At 31.2% G+C, this 27,390-nt stretch overlaps 1 protein-coding gene and 1 non-coding gene across 2 annotated transcripts; both read right to left on the bottom strand.

The window, feature by feature from the left end:
- Nucleotides 1–237: 237 nt before the first annotated feature.
- Nucleotides 238–26,389, bottom strand: Smp_012780 (putative sarm1). Its single transcript, XM_018793667.1, has 13 exons — nucleotides 25,931–26,389; nucleotides 25,732–25,880; nucleotides 22,724–23,415; nucleotides 18,874–19,248; nucleotides 16,807–17,170; nucleotides 15,116–15,386; nucleotides 12,439–12,781; nucleotides 10,918–11,094; nucleotides 8,626–8,750; nucleotides 8,165–8,562; nucleotides 6,773–7,092; nucleotides 4,660–4,781; nucleotides 238–667 (listed from the first exon to the last, which is right to left on the bottom strand). Exons 1-13 carry the CDS (start codon nucleotides 26,086–26,088, stop codon nucleotides 556–558), a joined length of 3,606 nt encoding a protein of 1,201 aa, XP_018648156.1. The 5' UTR covers nucleotides 26,089–26,389; the 3' UTR covers nucleotides 238–555.
- Smp_tRNA_01275_Pseudo_TTG.1.1 lies at nucleotides 22,242–22,312 on the bottom strand. The gene has a single exon. It is a non-coding gene (tRNA).
- Nucleotides 26,390–27,390: the final 1,001 nt, after the last annotated feature.

The following is a 27,390-nucleotide window of genomic DNA, read 5'->3' as shown; positions in this document are numbered from 1 at the left end:
GAAATTTAAGTCTCCTCATCCTTCAACACCACTATTAGCTCTCCACAAAATAGTGGGATTCAAAGTCAAGTACATAAATCTACTATTAGTACATGAGTTGAATTTGCTTATAGAACAAACGATTGGATGTAATTTAAAAAAATGAACTAGTCCTATCAGATAAATCTTTATATTCATCTATTTATCCAATGAAATTACTTCCAAACTCAAAGATGTAAAAACAAAACTCTTTTCTTTCTTTTTAAGAATCTTTTAAAATATAATCATGAGATTAGTATAAATGGTTGATTAAATTATTCTGTATGGTAATAATCATAAGAATAGGAAAAACAAAAAAAATTAAATGCATATAAGTAGTATAATCCAGTCAAATTATAAGTATAAATGAACTCTTTTAACTTATTATTATTAAATAAACTGGTATATATTCTCTGACAGAAAAGTAACATGGAGATTTAAAAAATAAACCAGAAGTCAAAAAAAGGATATAAGAGGGAGGGAAATGAAGTTAGAAAAATGCAAAGTAAGATGACTATGGAAAACATTAGGATTAGTTTATTTTTCAAATGGTTTAATTTGACTACATGGTAGAGGGGTTGAAGTTATTGGTTTAATCATAAATTTTTCCACTTTATCAATACATGCCTCTTGATAATCATGAATCCAACTAATAAATAAATAAATAAAATGTAAGAAATAATTAATTATATTTCGTGATAATAATAATCAATTAACATCATTGATAAACCCATGAAAGTTAGAAATTAGTTTACATAGTATTCATGCTTGAATTTCTATTTGGTTTTTAAACTTTTGCAAACGACAAAGTGGTTAGAACTTAAATAGTGTACATTACAATCAGAAGGGGTTTTTGTGGAGATTTCAGTATTTTCATAGTTGAAATCATGAGTCAATTGAAACTAGACCACCATGGAAAACCTGGACTGGTAAGTCCTGGGTTCGAATCTCGCAAGGCGGGATCGTGGATGCGCACTGCTGAGGAGTCCCATAATAGGACGAAACGGCTGTCCAGTGCTTCCAAGTTTTTCATGATGGTCTAGCCTCAATTGACTCATGATTTCAACTATGAGTGCACATTATATTGAATCGTAGTATTGTTTTCAATGGATTTTTACAACTAACTAGTAAAAACTACAATAAATTGTACGTTCATTTGTATGGATATTCATGAAATAATATATTAGGTATAATATATCATGGATGTGAGAAGATGTATCATAGAATTGTTTATATTATATTGTCAAATTATTTATGAAACTTTCTTTCATCTCCTAATTGGTTGTGAAAATGGTGCAATAATAATTGTACTATTCACATTAAATTTGACATTTTTAAGAAGATAAAAATGATTTTTAAAATCTAGAAGTTAACATGATAGATAAAATATTCCTTAAGGCTTCAATTTAATTGAAAAAAAAACAAATTTTGAAAGAATATGTATAGGGCGAAACATGTGAGATAAGCAGTTAATTAAAGAAAATATTTCAAGCAATTTAACAAGAGTTTCGTTTAGGAATCTAATTCCATAAATTTTGATTAACAGATACTCTTAATAAATGATTACGCAATACTACAATATTAAAAATCAATGTTATGCGGTCAGAGTAAGTCGACTGTGATACTTACATATGATTTCCTTTCTTACTGGCACTCGTTAGAAAGATGTAGTTCTAACTTTGAAGGAACTGATAAAGCCTAGTGAAATAAAGGCCGTCTCTACTCAACAACATTCAGTGATATTACTGGTGAGTTATTGAACCCCTAAATGATTGTCTATAGGATTGAGATATTTCATTATTATAAATTAAATATACGCCATGAAAATGGCTTGTAAATTTGCTTGCGGCTTCGCGAAATATCCCGTTTATAAGAACTGGGCTTCTTCAGGCTCCTTACAATTCATTGAGGCCCGTCGGTCTACTCCAGGTGACCGTGAGTTTGACTATAAACAAAGACTGTTACGTAATGACATTGGGCAAAACTTGCGTAAGAGCCGAGAAGCCTGGTGGTGGGAGCGTGCCAATGGGTTGGAAGCAGCAACTGCATCTGGTAACTGCTGGAAGCACTTTCAACTCATCCGAGCCACTGGCAGTAAGAAGTCTAGTGTGAGAGAAACAATATGTGAAGCTGACAGAATGCAAGTTACTAACATCTACCAACGCCTTGGACGATGAGCAGAGTTTTTCGAGGGGTAGTTCAGCTAGTCTGCTGCCTCCGTGACATTGATAAGACTATCCTATCCTCCATGGCAGGTGAAGACTGATCCACCTAACGAGGCGGAAGTCCGCAAGGAACTGCAACTCTTGAAGCACTACAAATCACCAGACCCAGATAACTTACCTCCGGCCCCTTTTAAAGATGGTAGTGACTTTCTGGTTAAGGAACTGACTGAGTTGTTTACAAAGGTCTGCCAATTAGTGTGTCCCAACATCATGGAATGAATCGATAGTTATCTCTATCCTTAAAAAGGGTTCACGTCGTTTCTGTTACAACTGTCAGTGGATAATTCTCCTCCCAATTGCGTGTAAACTATTGGCTCCTGTCATACTTCGTGGCTTGGACATGTTCTACGAATGTCATCCCAAAGAATTCCACGTCGTGTATTATTTGGAAACGCTGGAACTGGTTGAGTAAGGCGGATAGGTGGTTAGTGTATGACATGATGTCGTGGTATGAAAGAAAGCTGTACGTGACTGGCTTCTGTTGATCCTTCATGACTCCCTGGATGGGGTCCTAGAGATGGTGGAACACAGTGGCTTGAGACGTTATCAGACATGGCTAAGAACAGAAGCCCATGGCAATCCTGCTGTAACTTTGTTAAATGAAGGAACTCCTTCTGGTTGTACTATTGCTAACTGAACTGTTTCTTCAATTATTATTATTTCACTTTCATATACAGATTTTTGTTTGTTGTTGTTCGCCTATATCTTGTACGCACTTTACATTCTCTATCTCTTCACGGTCTCATTGTTATTGTATGGCACATATGTATTTGTTGCCCTTTTGTAACAATATTTATGTGTTCGAATAAATAAATAAATAGATGAATAAACAAATGACAGGAATATACAAATTTTAGTATGAATTTATCAAACACCAACATTTCTGAGTTATTCCAAAAACTTTATAAAACTGTATCAAAATAATAGAAAATCAGTTCCAAAATCAAAAAAAAGATTCTTTTAAGATCGATGTATTTAGTTCGAAATAAGTATATTGAATCTATTTTACTGATGCCGTTGAATAAATAAAAACATTAAGATAAATGTAATTTTCTATGCATAAAAATTTACTACATTTTCTTTTATAAAATTTGTCATAACAAAAATCCTGTGATTGTAACTTTGTGTATGAATGAATATTTTTAAAATAAAACAGGAACGGATTAAATTACCATATTTTTTTTGTATTTTTCATGATCAATTCGATTATTAATGGCTGTAAATGTTTTTTTTTTAACTATCAATAGAAAAACGCCTCCTTTTAATTCTACTAATCACATACAACTATATTATTTCTAATCATATACTTTTATGTATGTATGTGAATAGAGAGAAGTTAGTATCATAGATATTCCACGAGATTAAGTATACTAGCTGAATGGAATTTAGCTTTAACAAATAAAGTAAATTCACTTATAAATTATTAACTGATTACTGAATGAAGTAGATCTTCTGGAAGGACTTTCTCATTATTTTTCATGTCTCATTCAAAAAAAACATTAGTATTCAGAGAGTAAATATATGAAGAAAAAAAAACTATACTATTTTGCGCCTTAATTATTTTACTGTTGCTTCTTTTTATATATTATTTTTTACCGGAAAACTTATTTAAGACTAGTTCAATAAATAGAGCGACAAATTGTAGTTGTTAAAAACTTGATCAATGTTCAATATCCGGATTATTTTAAAGTATTTCACGAAAAATAAAGCAGAAGAAAATGATGAGATGCAGTGAGAAGGAAAAAAAGGTGTTTGTATATTTTCAATTGGTTGGTTACTATGCATGAAATACGGTTGTGGACATATAGTGAGTGAGAATGATTATGGGATGTAAATATCAATGGAAGAACACTTTTATACATCACTGTTAGTAAACAATCAAGATAATAATAATAATCATATATAATTGTCATATTTTAATTTGAAAGAGTTTGAGTATATATCACCTATTCAGAAGATAAATAAGCGATTTTTTGCTCAAAACACCATAAGCTTAAACAGTGCAGAGAAACTATTGAGATCAAATTTTTGGTATCAACAAAGAACTTTGACCATTCAGCTAATTTGAATGAACTTTCCAAACAGTTGTATTTAGTCACTTAAAATTACAACATTAACAAATATGCAATTAAAATTACACATTCATATTACAGATACATATCTTTCACATACCGACTAACATAAAGACAAACACAAAAAAGCCTAGAACCAACAATTGATTAATATGATGTATACTGCATATATCTAGAAGTGAAATTGTGCAACTAACTGTTGATGGAAATGTTAGATGAAATGTTGAATAAACATTTTAAAAAGTTATTTGCAGTACATCACTCAGACAAACAATATAAGTAGGCATGCATATATATATATAAAAGTTTGTTACTTGAGTTCATTGTTATTTCATCGAACTTACTTAACTGCATTGTAGGTTGTTATTGACCTCAAATCTTCTGGTAAAGACTCAGCTAGTGGCCATGTAAAATTATCAGTAATTGGAATTATATTACATCCACTTTCCAAGGCACATACAACTTCCTTGATAAATAAAAGGAAATATTTACAATAGATAAAATGTTCAATTTAGAAAACAGCTGGATAGTACAACGATAACAAATTTATGATTCTATTAACATTATCAGTGTTTCATATACATATTTTGAAAGCGCACATATGTCAAGTCCTACGTTGCACATGACTGACCGACTCATCTTAGACGATATTGAACGTCAGTATATAGAGATCAAATTATATGTCCCGGTAATTTTAGTGAGATGAGGAAGTATGAATGAAATTGGAAATCACCAAGTCAGCATAATTGATGCTCGGTAGCGAGATTGTGGATGCTAGCTGCTAACGAGTCCCATACCAGGGCGAAATAATCGTCCAACACTTCCAGGTATTCATCATTTAGATCGGTCCATGATTTTAATAATAATTAAGAACATTATTTACAATTTCACCGTGAAAATAGCTTATTCTTCACTAGCAAAAACTTTGGAAAATAAACGACAAACTAGTTGAAACTATTGTTACAGGTATTGATCTGGGGTTTGATCCATTATACTGAGGTTCCCTTGTGTTTGAAAGACAAAACAAAGTAATGATATCATTTCTGGACATTCTGTCTAAATTTTGACTGTGTAATTGTTTAGAAACTAAATGCATGCACAAGAACATGCCTCGCCAAAACTGGCTAACAGATGTCAATGTCAAAACTCTGGATATAAATCAAACTAAACGAATTGACTCTCGAAAAATCAAGACCGTAAACATCCTAATGTAGGCCGATGTTGTTTTCAAAGTGGTGCGAAAAAAATGTTAGATTTTTAGTATGTTGCATTTAATTGACAAAAAAAATACATGTACACATGCGGTTTCACTCGATCCGACAATTGTTTAATGAAAACTGATGTCCTAGAAACTTGCAAAAACAATGAGTAGTGAAGCCAGCTGTAAAGTTTACTTAGTAATGATCATTCATAATTGTGTTTAGCAGTTAAAATAATGAAATTGTTTGCGTATATCATTTTAATTTTAAAAAAAACCTTTACTAAATGATGAATTATTCTGACAAATTATTTACGCTTAAACATCTATTAATTAAATAAAACTAGGAATTATAAACAATCATATTGTTTGCCATTGAACACAGTTGAGATACATAAACAATTGAAATCTAGTTCAACATACAGTAAAAGTAGAAAAAATAGAGGAAACCACATAAACTTAAATAAAGGATTGAAAAGAGAGAGATAACAAGCAAATTAAGTCAGCTCATTTAAATTTATGTTGGAAATTACTAAACCAAAATAATGTGTACTATGTAAAAAGTATGATTTATAAATTACTAATTGGTAAATGTCTATTTTTTTTAATGCAGTTAGTTTACTTTACGAATTTAAATAAAGCCAGACCGAACATGGATGCAGAATTATATTTCATGGTTTCTCACCAGCTGCTTACAACCAAATATGTATTAAAATGTCGATCTTCCAAAGAAATTGAGACTGCGAGGGATAAGAGCTCTTAACAGTGCTATAGCTCGGCATTTACTTGACACCGGGCATACCATCGACATTCCTCAAGCTTTTAAAATTATCAGTAGACAAAGAAACGCTGCTTCTCTTCGGTTTGCTGAAGCGATTGCGATAAAAAACTCAAACTTTATCTATGTATTCAAAAAGACACATTAATAAACCTATTACTACCCTGGCAATTCAACTTTTCCGTCATAACTTTTATTTCGTTAATATTTAGTTTGTTATATTTCTCTTTTATTACCGAAATCTTATTTTATGTACACTTAAACTACTCCTCCCTCACTCAATTCTCCTAAATTATGTTGAACTCATCAAATCTCGTTTAATTATTATGTAACCCATCTTGCACGTTTTTTTAATTCCAAGAATCTTGTGAAAACCTTTCATTACTCCTATAGTTATCACACAATTTATCTTATCTTATATATATATTTACAGACTATATAATAATGAAATAAACTCATTTATACATGAAAATTAACTAACTTTATGTATCCAATCTGTACAATGTATATCATTTAGACATCTATCTAATGCTCTTGGTGTTAAAACAAGGACAAAATTATATGATGATCTAATAGAATGAAGTAGTGATTCATGAAATTTTCCAGCAGTTAAACGATCAATATCTAAAAATACTCGATAGCCACGTAAATGAAAATGAACTTTTAATAAACTCGCCAATTGAGAACCAGTAGAACGACGGTAAGAAATAAATATATCAATATATTTGTTTGGTTTACTTGAAGCGTTTAGTTTGGAATCATTATCTGTAAGACGTAACTGATTGTGTATAGATATGGAAGCTAAAATGAGGGACAAGAAAAGTACAATTATTTGAAAATGTGAGTGTTATATCAAAAATGATAACAAAAGTTAAAAAATAAATTTAGAAGCACAGTAGTCGTGTATGGGCTAATGTTTCAGTTACCTGACCGAAGCCAGTAAGATGTTCAATGAAAAGATCTCTTTAGTTGATATAATTTAGTAATCGGTAATATTGGAATCAAATATGTTTCGTCATAATTCGAGTGTCTACACTAAATCAAGACAAAAATTAACATATGTCGTTAAAACAATATATCCTCAACAACGGCCATCAGCTATCGAACAGCACGAAATAAACTCAATTCTCTTGACATACTTCTAATTCAGAAAAAAAGAATTTTTTTAAGACTTTTTACCGTATAATGTGTTAACTGAAAGGTTTATAATCATATGAATTTTTTACACCATCCACAAGAAATGCTTATTGCGATTATGAATAGAAATTTCTATCTAACAGTGGAAATTTGTCTTTTGGTGTAGAGTTTCAAACAGATTTCGTCCAGTACATGAGTGGTCACAAAACTCTGCTCTGTGACCTAATAATTGAGGATAATGATCTTGATGGAACCGCAGTGTATAAAAATCATATCATCAAACTAATGGACTAATCATACCATGCAGTAAATGCACAATAATATGCTCATCAGTTTATAATGATGGTTTTTAGTTAATACTATATATAACTAATACATTATACCCACAAGCTTTTAATTGTAACCAGGTGTGGAAACTTTGTTTGCTGTGATAAAATGATGAACTGAAGAAAAACGTACTATCTATAAATGCAAATTATGGATAATTTAGTTACTAAATAACTGATGGTTTATTCACTGTTTTATTTCATTTTAGATTATTTAAATGACGTATCTAAGATAAGTGTTTGAGTCGCTGTTGGTCAGAATCCTCACAGAGTGATAAATTGACTTATTTTTAATCAAAAGGTGTCTTTTTACAAAACAGTAATATGAAAATTAGTCAAAAACACAGTTATTTAATATAGTAAGCACTTTGAACGAACCTTAAAACAGACAAACGTTACATTTTACTTACATTGTATTGCTTCTAAAATTCTTTTACGATGTATCCCATTTTTAATGTGACAATCTTCTAAAAGCATTTTATCTGATAAATAAGGTAAGAAAGGACAATGCACACCGGCTGAAATAAAATTATATGTATATTGAAGAAGATCAAATGATTGATTTAAACAGGATAAATCATGTGTATAACAGTATTTCGAGGTATATTCTGATGCGTTAGTAGAAGCCATTGTCCATTGAAAATCGTCTTTAATTACAACATAATCTGATGTCATTGGATTTCTTGGTGTATTAGTATTATTTAAAGCAGTGATACGCGTAGCTTCACGTAGCCAAGCGGAAATTCCAGTTGGATCAACAGCTGAATAATCAGCATTAATCTTCAAAGAGCATAATTCACGTAATAATCTGTTGTGTTTTTTTTTTGAAAAAAAGAGGAAACAGTGAGATGAAATGATAACAGACATTTACCTAGATCTCGTGATTCCATTTTCAAGTCCTAAATCCTTCTCTAATTTGAATTCATCTAGTCTAAGTAATAAATCGCCATCAACACGTAGCTTTGAAAATTTACTAGCCAAATCTTCAAATCCTCTCTAAGGAAAAAGAAGAATTAAATTTTGTTTTATTGATACCATGCATTGTTTTATGTACAATTAACAAAGCATTATGAGCGACATATTGGTGATTAAGTCACTGTTAAAAGAACGACGCAAAATTATTTAATTCTTGAAAATATTCAATTTTAAAAATATATTCATTGGCAGTGACTGAATCTCACGGTATCAGTTTTCATACGGTTGTTTAACAGTATATCAAAATTTTTCCTTCTGATTTGTTCATAAGTAAACGGTCCAAATATCATCCCTTGAGTTTTTGTGCTAAATGAGGCAAGTTCGAAACCCAAACATTTGAAAGTGTCCTCCCTTAATTACCAATACTTATTCCTAGGTAAATATCAGTCAAGACAAAAACAAAGTTGGAGGCTTGTTAATTAATTTCAAAGTATCTGTTGTATTTCACAGCTCTACTCTGAAAAAAAGTTATGCTAGATTTCTTAATTCAGGATAACTGTTAACATTTGAAATTATTGAAATTAAAGTTTTAAGATTAGATATATAATTTCAATCTCAAAGGTTATGCATTTAATAATAGAGTATATAAATTTCATCAGTCAATCATTGTCCTATCAGTTTTACCGTAAAAAGTGTGAAAAATAAATAAAAAAAACTACAATTACATTCAGAATAATCACTTGAAAGTAAAGCCATAAATACTACTGCGTTGGAAAACTAGGTTGTGATATATATATATATATAAGTAACTGGATAGAAAAGTTATTAACAAGTCAAATGGAAAGTTCTAAAACATCGGTAGTTTTCAAAATAGTTTATATAACTGACTAGTATATATATATATATATATATATCTTTTGTGTTGCAAGCATTTTCAACCCTGGAATACAAATACTAGCCAGTTACATGGCTTATATAAATGTAGTTTTCTGAAAATAAAACAGATGTCATGTCGAAATTCAATAGCCTTATCATATTAAAAGAAAATCATTTTTTCTAAAAGACTGATTTTGTCTAAATAACTCCATAAACATGTAGTACTACAGTGTCAGTTAAAATATTTGGTTATTCTCATTCCTTCAGAATAGAGTTGTCGATGATTGTTGATCAGTACCACAAATAGATTGAAATCGAATATGTATAGATAATTGGATCTAAAATCAATGATCCAGATGACGTTTTGGGTAAATGGTGATGGGAAGTTCGGATACTAAGACAAAACAGCTATCTAGTGCACTCGGTTTCAAATGATTGTCTAATCGCTTGGTGGCGTCAACTATCCCCACATGCTTATCCTACTGAAAGAGATATATTTTAGTGAAAAATCACACAGGAGCTACCCGAAATAAATCTCACGGATTTATTTCCTGAGAGCTTAACAACAAAAATATACACGAAATGTATACTGTTTCATGGGTCCCAAAGCATTTACCATAACATACATGTGATCAAAAAACACAGGCACAGTAGTTCTGTTAGTAGAGTCATGTGAGCAACATATCTGCTCTCTGCTAGTTGGTGATATACAATATGGCGGTGATACTACAAGATACCTAATCATTGAAGGCATTGATGCGAAGTGGCTTAACGTTCTTCTTTACACTAATCCCGAACTGTCAAATTGCAGCCATCTACAGAGTGACAAAATTAAAAACTACTTGAGAGAGTGAGACATTATTATGACTTATTTCATTCCAGATTATTCAATGATAGTCGTTGTTGGATTTGAAACTAGGACAACAAGACAATACTCAATTGCTTTTATCCAGACCAATGTTGTAGATATATCGTAACGTATTATTCCTCAATAATTCTTGACATCTAGTTTTTATAAACTACTTAGTCCATATCTTAGACTTATGGAGAAACTTGTTAACAACACCGAGCCCAAAATAGTTTTTTCTGAAATATTATAAAACTAGGAATTCAAACCAAGTTATCACGTTTTGTAAAAGAATTTTAGCTATTTATATTATGGAAACTGGTAAAATGTAATTAACCTCTATTTCATTAATATGGTCGTAACAATCGTCCGTTTTGATCGAAAATAAGATGAATTTATGGTTGCTCTGACAATTAAATATACATTTTACAGTGTTTAATATTTAATTAATTTAATAAAACATGAATCTGATAGTCTATTATTAGTAATGATATATACACAAAACATATACATATATAAACTGACTCGAGTCAACCAGCATTCAACTTCAGCATAATCCCATAACGGTACTTGGGCTGGTAATCTACAAGGGATGTCCTCACCTAAAATATGTAGAGCCATTGCTGCAAATTTCGACTCAAGAAAAGTTGAACTGCAGACAACATTACGCAATATTTCTACGATATCCGATTCGTAAAAAACCTTCAAAAAATAATAATAGTGATACAATCAAGTGAAAATAAGTAGACAAAACGTTGAGTGGTTAGGTTACTTACCTGACTTAAAAGCGTTTCAAAAGTTTGTTATGTATCTTCATTACAGAGTATCTTAATTTCTGTACGCATTATAAATAAGTTCTAGCAAAGGTCTATTTAATAGTAAATAATAGTTTAATTTCACTTTTGAAGAACTAGTGCGATTTAGATTCAAGTTATACTACTCAGGTAACTCAAACGTAATCTTCTCACCTACAAACATTTTGAAGTATTGAGAGCGTCGGCCACTACATTCGTTTCAGTCTAATCAGTCCTGGTTTATTAGTATCTGATGAGATAACAATCAGTATATAAAAGATTAGTTTAGGTTTCGCTAATGTCTATCATCAGAAGTAGGTAAGATATCTGACTACCTAGTGAATGACAAGTATATGGCACAACAGATGATTTCATAGTAATCTAAAATTGTAGAACGACCAGTGAAGATAGCAGGCATCCATATATATTGTATGTATTCAACTATAAAGATAAAAAATAAGAGCCAGTTATAAAGATATGAGATTGATTTGTCAGTTGGTACAGGAGTACATCAGGAAAAGGTTTAGCGTGAACTAAATACAAATCACTTGATAGTAAAGACAGTATTTCATATTTACACTATATTGTGAATAAAAATATGATGACCAAAAAGCATATTTTGCATGTGAAGAACCACCAGAGCACTCATATATTTATAGATAGTACTTTGAAACATCGGGAACACTATTTGGTTGAGGAAAATTGGGAATATATATTATTGAGCGAAGTAAGTAGTTGCAGACAACTTATTTAACACTTTTGGTTGGATATGAAGACGTTTGTCAAGTTCATTTAATTACGTGAAACAGAAGAATACTTTAGATTGCCCAAACATAGCACATGGAGTTGTTAAAATGTTTTCTTTCTTTGATTATAGGTTCAATCAAAAACTTGTTTACATTGTCTCAAAATGTGTAGGTCAACAAGTAATGCAAATCTGACAGATGTTATTTTATTTTTGCTTTTCATAAACTTTCTAAGTTTTTTGAAATATAATATCCTAGTTAGAGGAATAAGTACTTTTCCATAAACTGTTTTAGTTATATTAAATAGATTATAAATTAACTCGAACAAAATTGTACACTATCTGTAGGTTATCAGTAATACATGGTATGTATGCTTATCTACCTGAATTGGCCTACAGTCAATAATAACTATGAAAAAAATAAATGTTTATTGATAGTAAGTTGATATTGAATTATTACAAGTTGTAATACACAGGAAGACAAAATTAAATTAGCAACACACTTACCTGACTGCATTTCATATCAGATTTTAGTGTAGCTTCAACCGCAAAATGAAAAGCAACCAAAACACGTGGTTCAAATTGTTTACTGAACATAACTGGGATTAAACGTTTTAACCAATCGGCTGTCCCCCCTGTATACCGATTTTCGCAGCAATATTTTGTAGTGTCCGACTGATTGTTTGTAAAAGATGTCTGTGACTCTGAAGTATAGGATGCGCTATTCTTACAAGTGTGTTGAAAAGCAGCAACTAACTGTTGACGAGCGAATTCTATTGGTGAATGTGAACGTACAAAAGGCATCACTAGGTCGAGTGTACAAGAAGCATTTACTGCAGCGGTCAATTCGCTTAAAAACATAAGAGAATAATTGCAGCATATAAATAGTGAGCATGCAAATGTCCTACTAAGAGTAAACATTCTCTTGGAGATTATCAAAATATTACCGGAAAAGGGAGTTAAGCTGACAAAGAACAAAAAAGTGCTCTTAGCAGTCTAAACATGATTTAAGTACTTGGGAGTAAAACAAAAGTTACTGCTTTTATAAGAACAGGAGAATAAGTTTGAAAGGCTACCAAAACTTAAAACATGTTCATTCTTATTAGTGATTTTCCTTCTACTTCTTTTTATCCCCTCTTCTCCTCTTTCTTTTTCTTTAACTTTCTCTTCTCTTTCTTTTTCTTTACCTTTCTCTTCTCTCGCAGTTTTTCTACCTCTTCTTCCCCTTCTTTTTATCCGCTTTTCTCCTAATACTTCCTTTCTCTCTTCTCTCACTTCTGATTTTCCCTCCCCTCTACGTACTTCCTCTTCCTATACACCAATCGATTATCAATCTTTGACCTCGATCAAGAAATATCCAACGTAAAAAAATACTTCATTAAGTGACTAGCACTATAGAGATGCACTTGGAAATTTGACTACCAAGTGGAAATATCACCAACTTCAGCACAATGACTAAGGTTAAGATGTTCAGGCTCTTAGTACTTTTTTAAAATTTAGAGATACAACTTTTGTGGATGACTTCACAAAAGTAGTTGATAAATCTCCCGACTGAATTATTATTATTTATTTGAACACATAAATATTGGTACAAAGGAGCGCCAAATACATATGCGCCACACAAATCTTACTTGATTTGTGTGAGGGTTGTGATACTGCCTGGGTGCCCAAACCGAAGCAGGTGGTTTTCTTAGGGGGCCACACCCCGAGCCTTTGACCTAAAGGTCTGATCCACAAGGCAGTGGAGCATCGTGAGGAGATGCAGTCCCATGGTTGGTTGGTTGATTGGTTCATACGCCATTTGTCCCTTCAGGATACTGGAGACCATGTGCACCATTGGTTTGGAATCAGGGTTTTCCAACTCCCCTAGGTAGACTCACAGTGTCCACCAACCCGGTTCAAGCGCCGGACATTCGCTTTTCGTCCTCTAAATTTCGTAAACAACACCCCTGCCACGAGAAGGCAGTGATTAGGACTTCCCTGACAGAGGCTATATACGCGTGGCCATATGAGAACATTTCGAGAGGGAGAACTCTCCCCACTCTCGGCCATACCAGGGCATTTGGGGGCTGAATAGGTTTCCTAAGTTATTATAATAACCCGACGCCAAATCTACACAACAACTTGAACACGAGAGAAAAGGCGCGAAATACGGAAAGAACACTTTGCTCAAAGGATTGCTGATGTACAGAGAATTTAGGGTGTTTATAACATTTCAGATGGCCTTGTTAGATAAACTTGATTAACATTTTTCATTATTTAGTGTGAAGAATATAAATTACGTTTCTTATGTCTTAGTAATATAGACATTGGAATATAACATTCAAGAGTGGTATTGAGAAAATACTCATAAGTTGTTTTTTTGTTATAGCTCAATGAACATAACACTCAAGAAATATACAGAATCCAATTATTCTCAATCTCTATTAATGATTTTTATCATATTTAGACACGATAGTTTATACCTAACAACATTTTAGTTGAGTTTTTAGAGCAAGAAACTGTAAAAAATTTCGTGACTTTATATGAAGTTATAGCAGTCATTTAGTTAGCAAGCAAAAGAAAAAATACATGAAAAGAATTGCGCTATAAACGTTTTTAAGACATTAACTCAGTTAAAGTAGAGATTTGTGAAAGTGACAAATACCTCCCATCAATCTTTTACCAATGAGCTTAGATTATATCAAAAACTAGAGCTAGATTTAACTAATTGAAAAGCATTTAATAATGTAGTTTGTTAATGAAAAAGAAACAATATTCATTTATGTAAATATATTTTAAAACATTATGTTTAAAATAGTTCCATGTTTTGTTTATGATTCATTATTTACTTATTCTTTATCAAACACCCACGATTTATAAAAATTTAACATATTAGACAAAATTTAGAACGATTGATGAATGAGCAAGTCAAAAAACCTACCGCAATTAATTTCGCTACGATCATTTAATCATAGTTTGAAAATGAAACATGTAAATTATCTAAATTAGGAAACTTAAGAGCTACAATAAACAAATCAAGAATATTGATCCATAATCATACTCATCAAACTATACGGTACATGAAATGATAACAGTAAAACCATTCTTTATTACTTCAATAGAATAAATGTATATTACCAAACAAGGCATTATCATATGAACGAAAGCTGAAAAACATTAACAGTCAAGCTGGATTACTTACGGATTAGTAGATAGTACAGCACTAGTTAAACATGCAAAATATCTAATTACTTCATCTTGATGAAACGCTAAACAAAATAACCATTCAATTGCATGTTGGCGCATCATTTCACTATGACTTCCACTCCCACCGAATAGAGCTAAGCTCATTAGACAGACAGCTGCATGACGTAAAGATGGTAGATCACTTGAACGACAAGCATAAATTAAACTACGAAGACCACCATTTTCAACTACTGTATCACACATTGTTTCTGTATGCTTTAATAAAGCTAAATTAGATGATAAAATCAATAAAAAATACAGTGACAAAACGAAATAATATTTTCTAGATAAAGATAAAAATTCCTGATTACAATCTTATTTATCCTATATTTCATCATTCGTTTTCTCTATCACGACCCTAAAATGACAGAAGTATTTTTTATGAAGATATATTTATGCAACTTTTAGATTTGATAGGATCATTATTAACATAAATAAACGACGTTCGAATAATGTGAACTTGATTTATAAAACACAACTGTGCTTATTTGTAACCGGGAGACATAAGAATTATTGTTTCCGATATATACCAAGGATATATCCAACAAATATATCAATGCTGAATGGCAGATGTATGTTTAAGGTCAAGCAATGGATAGTGAAGATACTCATAACTATAATGACATCAATATAAAGCCTGCTTTTAGAGATCTGAGCGAGCTACGTGTATGGCAAATACAACTTGTATACGTTCATGTTATAAATTCTACAAATGGGGTACATTTTAACAAGAACTGTCATTGGTGAGATTACTCTTCAATGAGCTAACATTCTCCACCTTCCATTGGTAAAATGCTAAAACAAATGAGATTCTAGGCCTAGAATTTGCTACATTTTTTACTCAGATATATTTAGAGATGACTCAATTGCATAAAGGATAATGCGTAATAGTATGGACTATGAGCACAATGTCCGGAAACAATATTACTTAGGGGTGGTTGTAAAGTATGCCTTAAGGTTAATAGAACAGTCTAATCCAGCTGTTATCACATTTCAAGTAAAAAGTCTGTTTACTCAGAATACTATAACTACCTTTTCAAATAAATCATTCAGTTCAGTCTTACAAAAAGAACGAGACACTCGAACGTATCTGGAAGTAGATCGCCCAGTACTCTTTTCTAACAACTAAAGACATTATCAGTTTTTTAAAAAATTGTGATATAAGTGGTAGTAAAGGGAATCCTACTAGAAAAGTTTGACAACCTTCATCAGCATGTTATTTAAGATTCCGATCCAAAGTAGTGTATAGTATGGATATTTTTAGTGAATAGTTTATCTATTCAAATCAACAATGTTCCTCTTGCATTTGAATTTTGTTTAGATATGTATGTACGACTTTATATTTTCATAAATAATAAGTCCTTTGAAACAACACCCCATAGACTGGCACTGAGATAAAACGTACTGAACGTAGCAACTTTTATTCATAGTTCAAGGCAGTATAAACTAATCTAATTAACTCTATTGGAAATAAAAAAGTTTATATTCATGAGAAAGATATGTCTACAACCGAAATTTTTTTAATTATCAAAAACTATTTTTTAAAAGTGATCTCAGTTGAGAATAACCATCATTCATATATTAAACAATGCAAATATTGTACGCAAAATGTATATTCACACTAGAGTCAAATAAATAATGACTCACGTTCTAAGATTCCCAAATATTCACGATAGATATCTACATCTTCACGGTATTCCCAACATTTCCCGATAATATTCTTGAGTAAACTAGTTATATGCCCATATGATGGTAACTTATCATTGTAGAGTAGAGAATTTTGCGTTGATGATATGGTTGTGGGAGATGATAATTTTGTGGTACCATTCGTGTCAATTGATTTTTCATAATCATTATCATAGGTTGGTGAAGTGTTATAAGGAGAACATTCCTGTTTCTGAATGATCAACTTATCTACTTTGTCAAACTCATCTTTAGGCGAAAAATTAGAATGCTTTTGTGAAACTAATTTCTTATCTAGTATTTCGAGCAAATGATTTTCTGACAAAATCTATAAATATAAAAATATTGATTGTTAAAAAGCTTTATACGAAAAACACTAGTTTCAGGATAAGAATAACATTTGATTCTTTAAACCAAGTGGGGTTCGAACCTGCAATGCAGCGGTTGTCAGCCCAGTGTATTTATTAAGATAACTGTGTCATATTGATATGCTAACAGAAATCGAAGGGATGTTTTATTCGGAATCTTGTACAAAAGAAACTATTAAATTAAGCTAGGAATACTATCTATGCTAATCACATTAAAGCTAATCTACAAAATCTAGTTTCTATATATCCCTTGTTTATTACATTCAGTCTCAAAATATAGAGAATCATTAGTATGTAGGAACTTTCCAAAACCAAGCTTCACTGGTATTTGCCACATACTTTTAAAGATAGAACCTTATTTTATTTGGGTGTCCTTTACCACACCCAGCGCTGATGATCGACTGATTTTCTAAATAATAATTGTTACTCAAAAATAGGATATTCACATTTCTTTTAAGTTCAAATCTCCTTATGGTTGTCTCTTTAGCTGACGACGCTTGTCAAACAGAACTGATTTTAATTGTCAGTGTTCAAAAGGAATTTATAAAGGGTGTTACAAGTTGACGAATTAATGATAGTTCACCAACAGAGAGTAATCAATCCTAATTAAAAAAATATCTGTTGTTTGAAGAGTTATATAAAAACTTTCATCATACATCAATCTTTTACATTACGACACTACACCAAGATATGTTTCCACATACTTTTTGTAGGCTTTTTAAACAAAACTGGGTTAAGGAGTACATTAATTATTATGAAATATAACTTACGTTTATAGTAAATGATAAATAACAAGAAAAATTACACGGAATAGATGACGATTGTATTCTTAAATTTTCAATCAATGGAGAAAAAAAACTAAATTTCTTATAACTTAATGTGTCTTATTACGTATTTTTCGTATCTTAGGTATATTAACTGATATATTTAAATTGACATAACAGTAATCTATAAAAAATAATAAGCATTCTATTAGAAATATTCCTAATATAAAGTGTATTTCATCATTTATGTCGATTAGTTAAAACCTTAAAACTATCTTCCAACTTTCTACAACTGAAAATTTACGAGTATACTCGAATTTAATTCACAGACAAGGGATATCAGACCCATAATGTCCACTATTATAGTTAGAAGTAGCATTAATGTAACTTACGCGTTTTAGTAAATATTCTGTACAAATACAAGATCATTTGATTCTTAAATGGCATATATTCATCAGAAGTGATTACAAATTTAGTCCTTAAGTAACTTTCAAACAGATTATTTGTATTTGAATAAATTATGGTTTGAGGATGGGTTCGTTTATATCAGATAAAGGCATAACATTTATTTTTTACTCACATACAAAAATTAATTTGTTACGTTCATCTCAAGAGTTAAAGAACGATTTCATTTATTGGTTAAGATGTAATAATTTATTTTAAAAACAGAACAATGTTAATTAATCTGTTTTCATAGCATAAATTGTTAAAAGGCTTTATGCTCAACTATCTATACTAACTTCTCTGAAATTGGTGATATTAAATAATCACCATTTATAAAAAACGGATAGTACACATTATTAAAGTGTATAATAATTATGATACTATACATAAACATTTTATTGAAAAGTTCTAGCCATAGTGACAATACGTGCAAATCGAACAAAAATTTTACATACCTGACCCAGTAGTCGTGCTGAACCGATAACAACTCGTCTGTTAGCTTCATTATACTGATTGACCTTTGGAAGATTTAAGTCTGATGATGTACTGGAAAGCAATTTTACAGGTTTTCCATCTACATTATCTGTAGATTCTGTGAATATTTCACTTGTTTTTAGATCATCGTTATGAGAATATTGCTCATGGATATTCTGAGTAAGATCAATAGTAGGTGCTTCCGAAGTAGACTCAATAGGTTTGATAAGTCTTGATGCAATTGTTTCTAAAAGACCATCAGGTTTTATAAGATCGGCAGTTAAAACGTTCAAATCAGCTTGATTTTCACATGCCTGACGTGCTTTATTTAACCAATATTCACAGTTAACTATGGTCTAAAAAGTACGAAGAAAGTTACAGTAATTGGATTTTTTTGTTAAGAAATATATTTCTTCGTGAGAATGAAAACATGTAACTTCAACCAAAATTGTTAGTTTATGTTTCGTGCGTGTTATTAGTCATTAAAAAAAAATTATTTGAAACTTCCATTTAGCTACGCCTTTTGTGAAAATATACATGAATTACCGAACTGATCGATAAATAGAGAATTTTAATGAACGAAAAAGGAATCGTAGCTTTAGAACTAACGTTAAAGTAACTGTTGTTTCGTTTACTGTCATTGTTGTAATTGACAGAATTATAGTAAATGTACTAGATTCCATAGCATAACTGAACAACCGAAGTGGTCAAACTGTGATGCTGTTGCAGTACAAGCTTTGATGATTTAGGTAATTTTTCATGTACTCAAAAACTTAGTCTATCAGTTGTCCAGTAGAGGAAACACCATTAAAAGGAAGAAACAAATCGAACCCGTGCTTATATTGAGGATTAATTTGAATAAGGTAAGAAGAAATTGAAATTACTGGAGAAATGGAAAACAATAATCTTAATTGTATGAGACACCAAAAATTATTTATACATTGCCATCATTATAGATTCTTTAAGTTAATCAATAAGCAAACTGTCGAAAAAAGTATTATGAATATCGAGAACATATATGATCGATAAACTTTTAGAATGGTGGATTTTTTCACTCTGATTATATTCTGAACTCCATCGACCTCATCACTAAATCAATACGCATTTACCTATCAACTTATCAGAAACCAGCAGAGCTGTCTGGCAATTTCAGACTTATAGATGTGTGATATTATAACTATTTGATATATATATATACCTCTAACGACTGTTGAGAAATGTATATCTATTTATGAAAGTATGATTATACGACTCAGCAGCCTAATTCATTCCATTCCAGGGCTTAAAGAAACAAGCGTCTAGTGTTGGATAAACAGGTTAATTGCCGGTAACTAATAATGGATGTTTGATAATAATTTCTCAAACACAGTAGAAATTAATAAGAGTTAGGTACCAAGCGAAAGCTGGCAAATTAGTTAGAGAGATCGGAAACCTTCATTAATCGATAATGAAATTCGTTGCACAAACATCGTTAATTTTTGTATGCCATTTTGGCTAGAGTGAGAGTAGACTAGTTAATTAATGGTCGATGACACCATTTATGGCAATATAGAGGCATTCGTTTTTTGTATTCACCTAAAAGTTGGATTTCATATTATTTCAATCATTTGGATTATATTTTCTCTATTTAATTATTCACTGGGTCTGATATTATTACGTTGATTTTAATGATAGTCATATTTTTATTATCTTACAGAAATGAAGTGCGGTGAATTGAGCAGATGCACATTTATGTTAGAACTTAAGTCATTATTGACTGATTAGTGTACTGTATACACTTACAAGAATTTTATTAGTTTATTTTTTCAAATTTTCGTTTAACTTTATTTTAGCTGGTAACCTTTTATTTTACGACAAATCTGGAGAAATAATCATGTTGTTGAGATAAAAGAAGTTTGACAGAAATGATTAATTATTCAATCACTTTTACTTTCACATCACAAATCAAATAAATTTTAAAGACACAATGTACTGAATACTATGAAACTGGAAAATAAAGTAGTTACCTTAATTTAATGAGCTATAAGGTGTAATTTGTACAGTTTACGATTTCTGATTAATAAATTCACAGGGAATGTAGACGTGAATGATTCCAGATGTCAACATAATATAAACATTATTTTAACTAAAAAAGCATTTTATTTTATCAAATCATAAATAGTGAGTTCATTCAATAATTTCTATAGTTCGATCGCTTCACATATGATTAACATTAAATCTTTATTTTTAATGACATCGTGATATCACGGAAAAAAGGTTAGTGTCCAGTTCTAGACTTATTTCATCGTTGATAGTCATATGGGGTTATTAAACAAATATCTTAATACCAACATTTCAATGACGGCTAGTAGAATAATCGAACTCCTGTACCAGTCATAATATTGATAAACTATCTATTGTGATGTGTATTTACGCTCTCATACTTAGTGATTATACGTATGATATTTTCATGTAAAAAAGTGGATAAATCAACATGGGAAAACAATTTAAATCCAACTTTAAACACTTGATTCATAACCTTTGTCAAATAAGTTGATTTATGTGTATCATAAAAGGGTTTACAAAAAAAGCTACGGAATTTAGCTGTTAACTTACGACAAGAATCAAGCTAAAAATCTAATAACCCTATGAATAGCATTGATTCATATCCTGTGTAGTTCACTTTCTCAGAGTACGAAGTCGTCACATTTTTTTCTCACACAAGCCTAACTGAAACATTTCATCAGCCGTATAAAACCTGAAAAAATTATTGTTCGGAAATTTTCTTTCCTATCCAAATTATAAATCGTTGGGTTTACTCCAACTTAGGCCCATACATTATGATTGTAATTTGATGGAGAAATCAATAGTTGTACAGAATTAGAAAATAAAAGTACAATTTAGCACGATTTTATCTCGAAGAAATTTTTTGGAAAAACACTATCTAATTTTAATATCCAGACAGATACATTTTATCTTTTTCAATTAAAATTAGTTAAAAACTATTTATGACATTTCATTCCATGATTATTAGTTTACCTAAACATATTATTTGCATAGAAATTATGTAAATGTTGTTGGAAATAAAAAGAAAGTTACTAACATTAAAACTTGTAAATAAACATAATAAACTTGTATAAATAGTAATGTATTTTGTAAAGAAGTGGTGGATACGTTTATCAAACACAAAAACAACATGAAAACTATCTATTTTATTTGGCTTTTGTAAAAATATTAGAACAATAGAATTTACTTTCAACTTTGTTGAATATGTAAGCAAAGATGGATAGTGGCCAGCAGTGAAATCCAGCACGCGCGTTTCGTCCTATTTGGGACTCGTCAGCTGGATGTACCTGCATCTCAGAGTTGATGTTTACTCTGGGACTCGAACCCAGTACCCTCGCTTCAAACGCCATCGCGTTATCCACTCAGCTACTGAGTCCTGATAGCCACTTGCTTGTGCAATGGGGTGAAGTTGAAATTCACATAATATTGTTTGTTTGAATCTTCCCATTGATGTGTTAGGACTGCAACTGGTCAGTCTTTATATGATTTGGTTAATTTTTAAAAAAAGTAATGTTAACATCGATACTAAGCATTTAGTAACATATATGGGCATATGAAATACATTACATTCAATTTGACTTTTCTAGACAATAGTTATGCAGTAATTATGTATGAAAAAGAATTGAATGAACACCGCCAGTAATGCTATTATGGGAATAATTATGATAAATAATTACAAACTACAAGATGACGTCTATACAAAAAGTGTGTAACAAAAATTAATTTAGAATAGACTAAAATTAATTAATTTTATCTTAACTTTGTATAATTAAATGCAAGCATTACCTTATATTCTTCATTTAAACGATTCATATCTTTTTCGTTTCGTACAAGTACGGAATTGTTGTCTTGTAGTATTGTAGGCATTGTTGTTATAATATTATCAATATTGTCTAACGGCTGTACGATGGTCGATAGCGATGATGATGATGAAACAGTGAAGGGTGACGACGAAATATGTCTTAGTTTCTCCATTTCTGATTTCATTTTTTGTTCAATCACTTGAAAATTGTGATTACTTTTAGGATTAATATCATTAAAAATTTTATTATCAACATTATCACTAGTATGATTGATAAATGTATCAAGTCTATTATTAAGAACACTTGATAATGATGATGTCGTTGATTCTTTACTATATTCTTTTTTAACAGCTGTATTACCCATAATAATTGCGTCACTATTTGTCAGATCAGATTGATGATCAGCAGTCCTTAAAACAAATTTAGAACTTGATGATATTGACTGATTTGTATCGGATTTTGAACGATGCTGAACGGATAATAATCGAGTTGAATCAAGATTATAGTCTTTTTGTTGCTGCTGATCTTGAAATTGTCTCAGTAAACGTGCACTGTCTATATTTTGAAATGGTGTAAATGATGTAGACTGTGAACGATTTGTTCCATCTTTTCTCATGATTGGTGTTAAGTTATGCTCTTGAAAATGAACGCGATGCACCTGTACACGTGATGTTGCTAAACCAAACACAAATGTGTGTATAACATTACAACTAACAGCCAATCAAATTCTTTAGATTAAAATATTTTACTACCGCTAACAACATGAACACGTTAGTGCCAACACCCCAACAAATAAGATATTCCATACACATTCTTTCTTTTATTAACTTAAGAAGAGCAAGAACAACGATGTAAGCAGAATAACATAGATTCCTTCTATTTCATTTTGTTTTCATTCAGTGGTTTAAGACATTTAATGCTCAAATACCACTACTAAAAATGAAATTCAGAATGCTTCAACTAATAAAAATAAAGTTGCTCACTAGTTAGCAAAAATAAGTATAAGGATATTAATACAAGGAATCCTAATAAAGAAGAACTGATAAGATGTTACAATCAGATCATATTTCAAAAAAGGTTTAATATGATACCTAATTCTAGCATCTTACCCAGTTATTTTTATTTTATTTGGATTCCTAAAATCCTTGTTGCACTATTCACTAACTAGTTTGTGTATTAACATGAAATTAGCTAAGTTTATAGGTTTTTTTATAAAAGACAAAGCAGCTACATGGGCTGAACAGAAAAGACGCCATCTTAGATTTTTTGAACATATTGCAAAAAGCCTCAGAACAAGATAAAGAACGACTTTAAACAGCTCAATTACTAGATATCTCTTGGATAGAGGGCATCAGGTCGATACCATGTAATCTTTCAAGGTGATTAACAAACAGCAAAACTCCAGTCTCCTGAAAAATGCTGGAGACGCTGCTATCAGGTGCCGAAAACCTGATTTATGTGTTCGACAGCAGATGGTTATTAACCTTTCTTTGCCTTGGTGACAAATACTCCTTTATTGAATCGTAAAAAATTTCCAACTCGTTCATGTTATTACATCATTACGTCTTTCTATTTCGACTGTTTTCTAGATTAGTAATCTTATTTTATTAAGCGAGCTTTACTCATTCTATTGTTATCAGCATTTACTTACTACGTAGTCACTTGTTTCTAGCCTATTGGACCCTTGTTACAATTAATGTTGTAGAATGTTCTTTTACACAAGGTGTATATTTACAATATTTTATTCAGCCTATTGTATTTACTTACACCTTTGTTATACTATATTGGTGTGTCGTCTAAATAACCTTTAATTAAAATCTTCCATGTATTTAAACCCATTTTGTAATTATGATTTTTAAATATTACAGGTTGTAAGCAGCTGTTGAGAACCAAACAAAATAAAATGAATTCATGCTATTCTGCTAGAACCTTTGTTCTTGCTCTGTTCAAGACGATAAGGGGAACTATGTGTATGAAATAAATTTTAAACAAAAAATAGCACTTCAACACTACATTTTTGTAGTTTCGTAAAATGGTATTCTGGTTCGAGGTGTACAAAACATTATCAAATATAAACAAGAAACAGTTTATAGGCTGATATTTGTTCAATTACTAGACGAAATTTCGAATCAATTACTTTAAGTTCCTTAAAGTATAGTAGACATTACGGTTACTATCTAGATATCACTTTGTATTCTAGAAGAGTGAAAATCACTCATTGTGAATTCAACTGTAGTTTAGATTGATAATAAAAATTTGTTTAAATTATTCCAGACCTAGTCCCTTGCTATTCTTGTTGCAAAATATTCTGAAAACCATTATCATTTAAAGTGTAATTAATCTTAAGCTATTTTTTACTCTATTACCCTCTGATATTTAGATATCTTCAACAGATTCTATTTTATGATATCATGTGCTCACCAATAACTAGCTTCAAGATTTAACTCCTGAAGTTCTAGTGAAAAATCGTGACAAGTGGAGTTCAATCCGCGTTGAGGATAAAGTATTTATCCGTAAAATTCAATGGATGAGTGTTGCGTCAAATCGTGGATTAATTGAAGTCGGGCATTAACGTCGTTGGACACTGGCTCAATGGTCTAGACATGAAGCGATTACGTGCGTAACCAGGGGCCCTAGGTTCAACTCCTGCGTGCAAAGTCGCGGATGGGCACTGTCGAGGAGTCCCACACTAAGACAAAAAGTTCGTTTAGCGCTTCCAGTTTTCAAGAATGATCTAGCTAATATCAGTATTACTTGAACTTTGAACTTTGTAAACCTAGACAATCACACAACTCTTTCAGTTAATTTATTCTATCAAAGTCAAAAAGTGTCTGTTGTGATGTATACACGGAATATTATCTCATGTTCGTTTACGAAAAAAACGAAACAAATAATAAAAAGCAGTACTTAAGTAGGTCGTAAAACACCAGAAAGCCAAAGAGGTTTTGGAATGTACGTCACAACAATGTAAAACATTTTCATTTAAGTTACCAGATCCAGTTGACACCTTTTCTAATTTTCGTACTTCATAGCTTCGTTGTGATCTGTCTAACCCACAGCTAGGTGTTACGGAGGCTTCCACAGCTTCTGGTAAGTTCCAATAAACTCGTGCTTGTTCTGAAACATTTCCCGATGTGTCGCTAAAATGAAAACCATGGATTAGTTGGTAAAATTTGAAATGTCACATTACCACTCGTCGATGGGAAGCTTTCCGTCAAGAAAAAAGCTCGCATCACTAGTTGAACGCTTCCAGTTAGAGTTCTCATCTTCAGTAGAAAAGTAATTGGAGTAATCAAAAATGTGTTCACGAAGTTCATCATGTTTCGACGAAGTACTCTGTGAGTTCATCCTGTATCGTGATGGAAGGTGATAACAATGGAAGAATCACAAGCCTAAAGCTTTTTCAGTAGTAGATGAGGTTAAAAATATGATGAACAATGAGTCTTCATATTTTTTTTGCAAAATCATTAGAATCAAATGAACTGGTAATTTATTACACGAGTAATTGTGTGCCTGGAAATAAGAATTTTGAACACGTCAGTAAGTTTATAATGTTTTAAGGTAGTAGATCATTCTATTATAAATTTTTCGGTGAATTTCATGCGGTGAATACACTACTTTTAGGTTAGCATTATCGGTTGTGCTGAAAATCAGAGTAAAATAAATTCTCAAAAACAGACGTTCATAAATTAAAAATCGAGGAAAATTTTCAGAAACTAAAATATTCGTGATGTTTATGCGAGCATTAAAAATAATTTTACTACGAAAAAATTCCTAAGACTAAATGGACAGTTTTATTTATTTAAACACGCAAATATTGGTACAAGGAGGCAGCAAATATATATGCACCACACTTGGTCATTCCATTTGTGTGAGAGCTGGAATACTGCCAGGGCGCCCAAACTGATAGTATTATCAATGTTTATTATTAAATTAAAGTACGACATAAGTATTCCAGTTAAAGTGTTATATTGCCTCAAAACGCTCTGTGTAGAGTGTAGATTACTGTTTAACTTGAACGTGATTGGACAAAAATACTCATATAATACAAATAACATATAGTTTAGATTTGGGTGGTTTCAGATTGATTTTTACTCACTTCGTCAAACCTTAGAAGATGGGCAAACATTGAAGAGTTTATTCGCTGATATTACTGATGACCACACAATCGAAGATCCCAAATTTATAAAAAAATCGTACTTAACTTTGATGGTTAGTCAACAAAAATGTGGTTTGTAAGAAGCTAGGTTTGAACGTTTATCCTAACTTTCGAATTTTAAAACTTTTTAAACGGGTTTCGGTCGTAGTTTCGATGGAACTTGATCACAGAAAATTCGGTGTTTTATGCACTTACTCTGTACGTCACATCAGTGTAACAGTTAACCTATTCAAGAGTACTAAAAACTCGTATTCATTAGTTTATTTATTTATACTAACTCGTTAACTAAAGATCTTCCTATTCAATAGGTTATAAGCAGTATAAAATTGGTAAAAACGTAGACTTTAACAAACTGAATTGAGGACAGAGCTTGAACTACTTTTTATTACATCTTCACCTATTTGTTAGCACTTTATTTTTCAAATGAAATTCGTTCAGATTTATGTCCTTTTGCATTTCCATTAATAGGATGGTAATACAAGAGCTGAGGG

This window comes from Schistosoma mansoni, chromosome 1 (genome assembly GCF_000237925.1).
Source record: "Schistosoma mansoni strain Puerto Rico chromosome 1, complete genome".
Taxonomy (NCBI): Eukaryota; Metazoa; Platyhelminthes; class Trematoda; order Strigeidida; family Schistosomatidae; genus Schistosoma; species Schistosoma mansoni.
This window is presented reverse-complemented; position numbering and strand designations above follow the sequence as displayed.